At 43.3% G+C, this 12,409-nt stretch overlaps 1 protein-coding gene across 3 annotated transcripts in view; it reads left to right on the forward strand.

Moving 5' to 3' along the window:
* BCL2L13 (BCL2 like 13) overlaps nucleotides 1-12,204 on the forward strand; it is a 63,844-nt gene extending 51,640 nt beyond the window's left edge. For all 3 annotated transcript variants that reach the window (NM_001434927.1, NM_001434925.1, NM_001434926.1), the window contains 2 exon segments: nucleotides 7,276-7,419; nucleotides 10,069-12,204. In NM_001434927.1, coding sequence (NP_001421856.1) covers nucleotides 7,306-7,419; nucleotides 10,069-10,866 — 912 coding nt within the window. In that variant the 5' untranslated portion in view covers nucleotides 7,276-7,305 and the 3' untranslated portion in view covers nucleotides 10,867-12,204.
* The last annotated feature ends 205 nt before the right edge of the window (nucleotides 12,205-12,409 follow it).

Genomic DNA, 12,409 nt, shown 5'->3' on the forward strand with positions numbered 1-12,409 from the left:
GAATGGATTTTATTAGCTTTTGTTTTGTTATTTACTTAGGTCAGGTGAATAGTCAGTTAAAAAAAAATAAGTGAAGAATACTTGATTAAGGGAGTTCCCTTTGTGGCGTAGTAGTTTACAAACCTGTCTAGTATCCATAAGGATGCAGGTTCGATTCCTGGCCTCGCTCAGTGCATTAAGGATTAGGCATTGCCACAAGCTGTGGTATAGTTAGTGGATGCAGCTCGGGTCTGGTGTTGTGTAGGCTGGCAGCTATAGCTCCAATTTGACCCCTAGCCGGGCAACTCCCATAATGCCGCACGGGCAGTCCTTTAAAAAAAAGTACTTAAGGAGTTCCCGTTGTGGCACAGTGGTTAACGAATCCGACTAGGAACCATGAGGTTGCGGGTTCGATCCCTGCCCTTGCTCAGTGGGTTAAGGATCCGGTGTTGCTGTGAGCTGTGGTGTAGGTTGCAGACGCAGCTCGGATCCTGCGTGGCTGTGGCTGTGGCCGGCGGCTACAGCTCCTGATTGGACCCCTAGCCTGGAAACCTCCATATGCTGTGGGTGCAGCCCTAGAAAAGGCAAAAAGACAAAAAATAAAATAAATAAATAAAAATTAAAAAAATTTTTAAAAGTACTTGTTTAAGACCACCTAACTGGTAAATATTGGAACCAGCACAGGAGCTGAGATTTTCTGATTCCGGCTTCATGCTTTCCCCTGTACATGCTACTTATCTGTGGTTTCAGGCTGTATTATCCACTTACCACCTTGACAAGGCAGAGTCGTCTTAGGTGCACTATGAGTGGCTTAGCTTGTGGAGAAGGAAGTCTGGCCCTCAGTGATGGAGTGCTAGGGATAAAGTGCAGCACAATTATTTTTATAAATAGCCGTTTCTGCTCAGAATTGTTACTACCATGAGCCAGACTCTGTGACCTTATGTCCCTAATTGATGTATATTATTTTTACTCACCTTAATACAGGCTTTGGAGGCATTATAGCATAATAATTAGCATCATAGGACTCTAATCGGACTTGTTTCAATATCAGCTTTGCCACAAACTAGATGCATGTCTTTGAACAGGTTAATTAAGACTCTGCATCTTAATTTTCACATATTCGAAATGGAGATGATACTACTAACCTTGGAAGTTTTATTAGCACTAAATGACATAATGTATGTTCAGTGCTTATTTTAATTCATTGTCTGGCACCATAGTAAGCTCTCTGTAAACAGAGGCTATTTTGTTAGATTTAACACATGGGACTTTGTTCCCAAATATGAGTTTTACTATATTACTTAGCTGTAAAAAATTTGTTAAAATACCTGTTTTATCTGCTATCTTGGAATAAAACAAACCTCTTATATGGACATTGGAAATAGATTTTATAAATGAGCTAGGTTATGGTAATTTCTTAGTATATCAAGCAGCAAATATTTAGGTACCTAATATTACTAGCTTTCTTCCCCTATTTCATTTTATTCTTTAAAATTTTACATACATACTTTTTTTTTTTTTCCTTTTTATGGCCGCACCTGTGGCATATGGAAGTTCCCAGGCTAGGGGTCAAATCCGCATCCTCATGGATACTAGTTAGGTTCGTTTCCACTGAGCCACAACTCATCTTACCCTATTTTATGTTTTCTCCTGTTACTCTTATTTAGTGACTATTAGAATCAGCTATTATATGCATGTACATACTCCCCAGTCCTATGGTTATCCTGAAAAATTGAAGTAAACCCCAGTCTTCACTGTCTCTCGTCCCCTGTACTTTTTTACCCCATTCCCTGCTTCATTTTAGCCTCTCATCTGGACCCAGGTCCCGCTCTTGGCCTTCAGGGCTGTGGCTTGGAGACCTCATGTGAATGAGACATGTCAATCGGAATATTACTTGCTCTGCTGAATCCAGTATCACTCTTCCAAGTCCTTCAGGGCTGAAAAGAGCCTCTTGTATTATGATAGGCAACTGAAATGCCCCCCCAATCAAAGTTAAATTGGCTAAATTAAGCAATTAGGTCATATTTTGCATAAATGTTTGTGAAATTCTGATGTAACATTATTGTATGAATATGGCTGTTTGGCATGTAAATGAGACTCAAATGAGAAAAATGTTGACAAAGCATGCCATATCCCCAAACTGAATGTCAGTTCATCTCTATCAGGATTTTATTTCATTTTATACTTTTGATTTAATTTAATATGATTTTACTTTATTTTTTGTCTTTTTAGGGCTGCTCCTGCAGCATATGGGAGTTCCCAGGCTAGGGATCAAATCAGAGCTGCCGCTGCCAGCCTATGCCACAGCCGCAGCAACATCAGATCCAAGCTGCATCTGCGACCCATGCCATAGCTTGTGGTAACACTGGATTCTTAACCCACTGAGTGGGGCTGGGGATCAAACCCACATCTTCATGGATACTAGTCAGGTTTGTTTCCAATGAGCCACAACATGAACTCCTATATAGGTATAATCTTTTTTTTTAAAGTACATATATAAAGTAGACTGCATAGTTTATATATTCTGAGGAAGATAATTGGAACACATGCCAACACATTAAATAATCTGTAGTAGTTAACTGAGAATTGTAGGTTATTTTCTTTTTTTTCCCTTATGGATATTGATTTTTTCCTGTGAATTTATCTGCTTACAGAAAAAGAAAATGACCATCAAAGAGAAAGAACCAGCTATAGTTAATGTGTGGGGTTCATACTGTAATAACTAAATTTTAGAAAAATAATAGCAGAGATAAATGAATTATTTGCCTTGGTTAACTTTTAGTGGCATATTAAATCACTAGTGTTTTAAAATTTTTTATTATTTAGATGTCAGGTGTACACAAACTGGAATGAGTATTGTAACAGACCTCCCATATCCATCACTCAGCTTCAGCAGATATCCATGTGTGGCTGGTTCCTGCACACTTACCACTCTCTCTCTAGATAACTTTATTTTTTAATTTTTTTGTCTTTTTAGGGCTTCACCCATGGCATATGAAGGTTCCCAGGCTAGGGGTCGAATCAGAGCTGTAGCTGCCAGCCTACACCACAACCACAGCAATGCCAGATCCAAGCCAGGTCTGCAATCTAAACATCAGCTCACGGCAACACTGGATCCTTAACCCACTGAAAGAGGCCAGGGATCAAACTTGCATCCTCATGGAAGATACTAGTCAGATGTGTTTCCGCTGAGCCACAATGGGAATCCCCCCCCCCCCCCCAGATAACTTTACAGCAGACCCTAGACATCATGTCATTTTATTGGTAAATAAATTAGTATGTCTTTCCAAGGGTACTGTATCCCTTTTTTTAACTGACGGTGTTATCATTACACCTCAGGTGTTAACAGTAATTTGAATAGAGATCCAAATAGGGCTCATGGATTGTATTTCATTGATATGTCTCTTAAGTCTTCAAAAAAATTAATATAATTCCATATACCATAAAAATTTACCCTTCTAAAGTACACAGTTCAGTGTTTTTTGGTACATTCACAGAGTTATGCGGCTATCCCCACTGTCTGCTTCCAGAACATATTCATCTTCCTCAAAAGAAATTTCATGTCTTGTAGTATAGTCACTCCCTACTTCTGCTCCTCCCAGCTCCTGGCCATATGGCTTGACTCTCTCTCTATGAATTTGCCTCTTCTGGACATTTCACGGAAATGGGACCATATAACATATGACCCAAGTCTCTGCTGTGTAGACTTACTTGCTCTTTTTCCTCTAATTACTTAAAATTATTTGTTCTATAACATTTTCTACCTTCTGGATCTTATTGACTGCATCACTGTTTTGCCAGGTAACATGTTCCTCTGTATCTACACAGCTGACCCCTGAACACCCCAGGGGTTGGGGCTTGGCAGATAAATTGGGAGTTTGGGATTAACATACACACACACTACTATATATAAAACAACAACAGGGGCCTACTGTATATAATAGCACAGGGAACTCTACTCAATATTCTGGGATGACCTGTATGGGAAAAAATATGAAAAAGAATGGAGATATATATTTATATCTGATTCACTTTCCTGTACACCTGAAGCTAAGACAATATTGTTTATCAACTATACTTCAATAAAATAGTAATAATACAAATAAAGCAGTAATGGAGGAATAGAAACAAAAAAGATATAGGATGTACTTAAAAGGGGGGGGGGCAAAAGACTTGAACAGATACTTCTCCAAAGAAGATATGCAAATGGGCCAATAAGCACATGAAAAGTTGCTAAACCACACTAATCATTAGGGAAATGCACATCAACATTACAATGGGATGTCATCTCACATTCTTTAGGTTAAAGAATATGAAAAGTTATAACTGAAGCACTTTGCTGTATACCTGAAACTAACACAACACTGTAAATCAACTATACTTCAATTAAAAAAAAGGATAATTTTGTTAGCTAAGTATACTCTATTGGAGGAAGGCACTTTATGGTACATATGAGACAACCAAGTAGAATGTTTTCTGATGGTCAGAGTACCTTAGCTTTCCACTGCAAAAGTTACTGAAGAAAAAAATAACTTCCATGTGTTGTGAGATCACTATTATCCAATAAGGGAATGACTTAACAGAAAGGAATTTAAAGTGTAAGGGTTGCTTTTTAGTCCAAGATAGTGGAAATTATAAACTGTGGTGGGTCCCTGACCACAGTATGTCAGATACGTGAAACAGACTGGACATGCACAACCAAGAGTATTACCAGTCATTAGTCTTGTAAAAGGAACTTTCTGTACTCAATGCATTTCAAAAAAGATGTATTTGTTCCTACAATTTCCCTTGTAAAACCTTCATTCTGCTGATCACTTGATATTTGTAAATACAGTTTCTCCAGCTTTCTAAACTTAAAAAAAAAAAATGTGATGGAGAAGATCTAGGAAAGGATAACTTAAATGATAAAAGCAACGGAGGAATTAGTGCATGAAGAACAAACTAAAAGATTAGTAGATTTCAGAGTAAAAAGTATAGTGACTGAGAGGGAATGTGATTAAGGATTAAAGTTAAGACAGTAGTAGTAAAGAGGATTATAGATTTATCCCTAGATTATTATATACTAAAACTAGGGCAACTGCATTTGATACATGAAAGAGGTAAATTTGGAACAAATGGAAGTATTATTTTATCTAGCAAGTATGAAATATTTGCTACTCATTTTTTCTAAGAGGTAATAGAGCTTAAACACAAATAACTTTAAAACATTGCATGTTAGTAGATTAGTGTGGGAAGTGAGAATGTCCTGAGGTGTGGAATGTCCCAGGCCTTTGGAATTGATGTGGTGCAAGTCTGCATGGCTGACGCACAAGCTCCCACACTGCTCTTGCTAAGACAGAATACAGGGCTGGATGAACACCCATATTTGCATTTGCGGTGATGATACAGCTTTCTGATTGTGGAAGAAGCTTAACATAGTCCTCTTTATATCCTTCTATAGTGCAGAGAAGGGGTTTCTACTATATTCTGGGCTGGACTTATTTTAGGATGTAAAAGTGAACATAAGTGTTTGTTGAATTTTTCTTTCAGACTTTGATGTAGATTCCTTCAGGGCTGCTTTTACTTAAAAAATAATATTAGGATATAAACTCATTGTCTTTTCTGTTTTGTCCCCTTTTGCAGAAATCTCTTGTAATCCCTAAGTTATTACTTTGGCAGGTCATTGACCAGGAACTGGAATTGCTTTCATTTCCTTTTGCATTCATTTTGCAGTCCTATGGAGACTTCGATGTTTTAGACAAAAGAAATTGCATGCAGATGGTTAACTGAAAGTACTTAGGTCTTTGCAATATGCAGGGGCTTTTGGAAGGAATGGGACTCTGGTTAGTCTTTGTCATAAATTTTGGTGTTTATAATATTGAGGTTATGGAGTTCCTGCTGTGGTGCAGTGGAAACGAATCCAACTAGGAACCGTGAGATTGCAGGTTTGATCCCTGGCCTCACTAAGTGGGTTAAGGATCTGGTGTTGCCATGAGCTATGGTGTAAGTCATAGACGTGGCTCTGATCCTGCATTGCTGTGGCTGTGGCGTAGGCCGGCAGCTATAGCTCTGATTTGACCCCTAGCCTGGGAACCTCCATATGCCATGGGCCTAAAAAAGCAAAGTAAATAAATAATATAAATAAATAATAAAATATTGAGGTTATTAGTTTATTACAATAATACCTCCTTTGGTTTTTGATGACTTGTATAATATAGCACATAATTTTGAAAGCTCTTTTTAGGTTCATTTTTTTTTCTTTTTTTCACTTTGTTTTAATGAAAAGTTCTTTTCAAATAGATAATAAAAGCACATGGTAGAGTTCCCGTCGTGGCTTAGTGGTTACCGAATCTGACTAGGAACCATGAGGTTGTGGGTTCGATCCCTGGCCTTGCTCAGTGGGTTAAGGATCCAGCATTGCCATGAGCTGTGGTGTAGGTCACAGACACGGCTCGGATCCCACGTTGCTGTGGCTCTGGCGTAGGCCGGCGGCTACAGCTCCGATTAGATCCCTAGCCTGGGAACCTCCATATGCCGAGGGAGCGGCTCTAGAAAAGGCAAAAAGACAAAAAAAGTCAAAAAAAAAAAAAATGCACAAAGTATAGAAAAACATACATTGGAAAATACCTTCCCACCTTTATCACCACTTACCTAGTCTTTTTCTTCTTAGGCTAACACTATCACCAGTTTCTTAGGTATTTTCCAAAGATACTATAGGATTATACAAACGTGTGTGTAGATTTTTTTTGTTGTTGTTCACACAAATGGTATCATTATTAGGCACACTCGCCTTAATCTTTTTCTTTTTTTTGTAAATTTTGTGGCTGTACCCATGGCATATGAAAGTTCCCAGGCCAGGGATTGAATCACTGGATCCTTTAACCCAGGGGCTAGGGATCAAACCTGCACCTTGGCAGTGACCTGAGCTGCTGCAGTCAGATTTTTAACCCATTGCACCATGATGGGAATTCCTATCTTGCCTTTTTCACTGAAAATAAATCTTGGCATTTAACCAGTGAACAATCTAACTATATGATATTTTGTTTAACAGTCCCTGTTGGGTCATTTCCAGTTTTGAATTTCCTATACATATATTGTCTCACACACACAGGAGCTCAATTGTTTTCATATAATATTATTTCTACCACCTTGTGGTATAAAAGATACGTGCATTATTCTCAAAAATTCTAGTAGGGGTCACTTTTATTTCTTTATTATGGTAAAAATGTAATTTTATAATGATGCACCAGTGTTGAACATATAAAATGAACTATAAGAATATTGTTTTTTTTTTACTCTCTCATCTTTGCATTGAAGATTTTGGTGCCTCTGATTTTGCTACGACAAATGCTCTTGGAGTTAACAAGACGTGGTCAAGAACCTTTGGGTGCTTTGCTGCAGTTTGGTGTGACATACCTGGAGGACCACGCCGCCGAGTACATCATTCAACAAGGTGGCTGGGTATGAGCTTTCAAGTATTTTTTAATATCTTTAAAAAAAATTAAGCCCTTCATATTTGTTTTGAACAGCATAGGTTAAGTAACATTAATGTTATTCAATATTATTTAATACTGTGATTGGATGGTGATCAATGGCAAGGCTAGTCATAACGTTTAACTACTAAAGTTTTACTTGTAATAAGTTGGTAAGTGGGGTGTTTTTGTACTTTTAGGGCCGTTTCTGAGGCATATGGAAGTTCCAGGCTAGGAGTCGGAATCAGAGCTGTAGCTGCTGGCCTACACCACAGCCACAGCAATTTGGGATTCAAGCTGCATCTGCAACCTACACCACAGCTCTTCTAACTGTCGTTATCATTGTAAAAAATTTATATAAGACACACTTTTCTTGTAATCCCACCCCATGGAGATAATCCTTATGTTGGCTTGATGCATATAGTGCTGTAATTTCTTTTTTTTTTCTTTTTGTCTTTTTAGGGCCACATCCGTGGCATATGGAGGTTCCCAGGCCAGGGGTCGAATTAGTGCTGCAGCTGCTGGCCTACACCACAGCCACAGCAACACCAGGTCCAAGCCATGTCTGTGACCTACACTGTAGCTCATGGCAGCATGGAATCCTTAACCCACTGAGCAAGGCCAGGGATGGAACCTGTGTCCTCATGGATACTAGTCAGATGCATTTCTGCTGAGCCACGACAGAAACTCGTAGTGCTATAAATTCTAATGAGAGTTTCTCCTTTGCAGTTTTGTGATATTTGTCTTTGGAAGAGGTGAGGGCAGAGGGAGAAGTTGAATTAACTTTCTCTATACAAGGAAGCGTATCATTTGAAATTGCTTTTAGTTTGTACACTTTCCTGTCTGGATAGGTTTTTGTTTTTTGGCTGCCCTGAGCTGTTCCCAGGCCAGGGATCAGATCCAAGCCACAATTGTGACCCATGCCACTGTTGCAGTAACACTGGATCCTTTAACCCAGTGTGCTTGGGATCGACCCTGAGTCCTGGTGTCATAGAGATCCCACAAATCATGTTGCTCCACAGCAGGAACTCCTGGATGGTATTTGAGAGGCTCTCTCACCAAAAACAACCAGAGCAACAAGAACAATAGTGAAAAAACATAATTTATAGATGGCTTACTACGTACAGGGGATTATGTTAAGCACTTAGAAAAACTGTATCTAAGTTTGTATGACAGTCTTACCAAATCATTTTCATTTTATTTATGTAGGGTTTTTTTTTTTTTTTTTTTTTTTTTTTTTTTTTTTTTTTTTTTTTTTTTAGCTTTTTACGGCTGTACCTGCGGCATATGGAAGTTCCCAGGCTAGGGGTTGCCTGCCCCACAGCAACACCAGATCTGAACTGTGTCTGTGACCCCTGCTGTAGCTTGCGGCAGTGCAATGCTGGGTCCTTAACCTCTGTTGAGTGAGGCCAGAGATAAAGCCAGTTCCTTCTGGATACTTAGTCCTGTTCTTAACCTACTGAGCCACAGCAGGAACTTTGAAATTGAAATTTTCAAAGGCCAAGCGGGCCATTCAGATTCACACAGCTAGTACTTAGTAGAGCTGGGATTCAGACCAGTTTTGTTTTTTACCACTGAATACTGTATTTGTACAGTATTGTCTGTCAGTATTGTCAGTACAGTACTGTACTGAATTGTCTGTTTCATACCAGCACCTCTTCTGAAGGAGGCTGAGGCAAGGGCAGGGTGCTGTGTGGGACAGTTAGAAGGTCGACCTTAGGAGCAGTGGTTTGTTTAGTTGTACTTCTGGTGCAGCTAGTGTACTGATGGAGAGACTATTGATTTATATTGGAACCTGAGTGACCAGAAAGTTTCTGGTCTTGATTGAAGAATAAAATTATTCTATTTGATGTAAACGGCAGCCATGGTCACAAAATAGCAAGTACTTGGCTTTGCATAGGCTCTTCAGACTCTCCGTAGCACTTGTGAGTGTCGTCTGTCATCCCTGACATGACAGCCATGGTTCTCTGCCTGCCCTGCTGCTCCCGCCTTAACCTCTGGGTCCCCTGTGCATGCTCTGCTGTCCCTCTGAAACGAGATCCTCAGCTGTGTGTTGCTCTGGTGGACTCCGGCTGAAGAGAGAGCCAGGGCGGCCCATTGCCGGGCCCCACTGAGCCTCTGCCATAGAGCGGCCTCTTTGCGGGGATTGGGCTTGTCAAGTGACTGACCTTCCTGCTGAGCTCTGTCTCCCCGCTCCTCCGGGGCCCTGTGTCCCTCCTGGTCCCCTGGTCGGGTTTGCTGTGCTTTGGCTGATGCTGCCGCCTCTGCGGCTCTCAGGGTGTACCCGGGGAAGCTGCCACCACTCCCTGCCTCTCCAGCTGCCCCCGAAAGGAGCTCTGTGTCTGGACGCCAGACAGTACCACCCCTGCCTGTGAGCTACTCCCGGAGAGCAGGCTGCTTGCATTTGTTTGCTCTGCTCTTGGCAGTAATTGTTGCATTGGAGATACAGATGTTGAAAATAAATTAACTTTCTGATTTTAGCTTCAAGGAAACTGGTCAGAGGGTTGTCTTGTTAAAATTCTTCTTCTGTAAACTGTGGGTTTAGACAGTGTATTTGTTTAGGAAAGAGGCTTTTTCGAGATTTACATTAACTTCGGATGTCTCTGCCCTTTGTACTGACTGTCGCCCTCCCGTCTAGGGCACTGTCTTTAACCTGGAGTCGGAGGATGAGGAGTGCCCTGCGGGCACCGCAGAGGACAGCAACGACATCTACATCCTACCCAGCGACAGCTCTGCACACGTCAGTCCCCCAGAATCGCCAACAGCAGCCGCTTCCTGGCAGGCAGAGAGCTTACCCGTCTCGCTGTCGGCCAGCCAGAGCTGGCACACAGAGAGCATGCCGGTGTCCCTGGGTCCCGAGTCTTGGCAGCAGGTCACGGTGGACCCTGAAGAAGTGAAAAGCTTGGACAGCAACGGGGCCGGAGAGAAGAGTGAGAACAACTCCTCAAACTCCGACATCGTACACGTGGAGAAGGAGGAGATACCTGAGGGCGTGGAAGAGGCGGCCATGGCGGCCAGGGCCCTGCCAGCTGGGGAGCTGCCAGAGGTGGCCCCCGGAGCCAGAGAGCCCTCGCTTCCACGCATTACTGCCCCTTCCTTGACGGAGGCCATGGGACCTGACGTAGAGGTGACAGCTATTGAGAGAGTCAGCCCCACGACGTCTCTGTTTGTGGAACTTGGTGAAGAAGAGGCAGAAGCTGAACCTGCTGACCTGGAGCAGGTGGGGGGCCCTGTACTGGAGCCCCCAGCACCCCTGACGAGCCAAGAAGGGGTGGATGGCAGGGGGCGGGGGCTCAGGGCTGGGCCCCCTGTGGCCAGCGACCAGAAGGCTGGCCTGCCGTATGAGGGCAAGTCCATCCTGCTCTTTGGAGGGGCAGCCGCTGTTGCCATCCTGGCGGTGGCAGTTGGGGTGGCACTGGCTCTCAGAAGGAAATAGATTTTTCAGAGAAAGATGACTAAATGGGGTCAGGTTTTAGTTGTGTTGACCGAATTTGAACTGCTAGCGGCTGGTTGGACATTTTGGACACTCTGGGATAACTGGGGACTTCAGTCAGCAGGGCAGTAGGTTGACCCACATGTTAGGGTTCAAGGCAGAGGGTGCTCGCTGGTCTGATTGCAAGTTCCCGGGGCCAAGGCTCCTGCTAGATTCAGGGTCCTCTGTAATGTGCTCCCTCGACCTTGCCTCCGACCCTCGTTGGTTCCTTGTGGTGGGGGCCCCTGTGCATTGTAGGTTGCATCCTGGCCTCCACCAACCAAACTCCTGTAGCACACACACACCCCTGCCCCCATTGTGACAACCAAAAGTGTCTCCTGACATTGCCAAATGTCCCCTGGGGTGATGTCGCTCCCATCAAGAGCCACAGCCTTAGAGGGAGAGGGTTGATGCAAGAGGATCAGGGGAGAAGTCCAGGCAAGAGGGCTTGGCTGCAGGCTCCTCGGCTGCTGACCTCTTCCTGCCCTTGGAGTTTCCTCTCTGCTAACAAGCGCTGTGCTTCATGGCTGTGGCTGTTCCTCCTCGGCTCCTCTGTTCTCCCTCCCTTGGTCCCGCAGCTCGAGGTACCCTCAGCTGCCTCTCAGGTACTGCCCTTGCCCTCCTTGCCCCTGGCGGCCTTCTGAGACCCCACAGAGGGACTTGCCCGAACGTCAGGTCCTCGATGCTCCCCGCAGCTCCCCTTGTAACGATGCTGCCTTTAGTCATCTTTTAAAAAATAAACAAGGTGAAAGAGACCCAGGCCCTTGCCCATGACTTTGGGGCAAGTTTGTCTCACTCAGAAGCTGGAGGATGGCTTAGCTGACCTATTGAGGTTTCTTCTGGCCCTTTTATCTGTAGCCACCCTTGAGCTGACAGTGACTTGCCCAGTGGCTCTGTCTCTGTTGCTGGGTTGTCGCTATAACCTGACTGGTGTGTCTTCCCGGAATCTGGCCTCAGTGTCCATACTGGTCCAGCAGCTCCTCTGCAGTCTCTTGCCATGTGCTAGGGATTTCCATCACTGGGCTTATATTCCAGTGGAATCATAACTCAATTTAGGAGTTCCCGTCGTGGCGCAGTGGTTAACGAATCCGACTAGGAACCATGAGGTTGCGGGTTCGGTCCCTGCCCTTGCTCAGTGGGTTAAGGATCCGGCATTGCCGTGAGCTGTGGTGTAGGTCGCAGACGCGGCTCGGATCCTGTGTTGCTGTGGCTCTGGTGTAGGCTGGCAGCTGCAGCTCCGATTGGACCCCTAGCCTGGGAACCTCCATGTGCCGCGGGAGCGGCCCAAGAAATAGCAAAAAGACAAAAAAAAAAAAAAAAAAAAACAATTTAAATACACAAGGTCTCCTAAATATCACTGAAGAAAAGCAGGGAAGGAGAATTTGCCTTTGAGATTCTAGTTTGGCTTTCAGAGTTCAAGAATGGGGACCTTTACTGAACTCACAGTCTGAATGCCAGAGTGACAGGCATAATGACCGCAGTCAGTATGTGCCAGGGAGGGTCACCG

This window comes from Sus scrofa, chromosome 5, assembly GCF_054392235.1.
Source record: "Sus scrofa isolate SSC_HxYL_T2T_F1_AM1 chromosome 5, Sscrofa_HxYL_maternal_Yorkshire_Landrace_v2.0, whole genome shotgun sequence".
In the NCBI taxonomy this organism is placed as follows: domain Eukaryota; kingdom Metazoa; phylum Chordata; class Mammalia; order Artiodactyla; family Suidae; genus Sus; species Sus scrofa.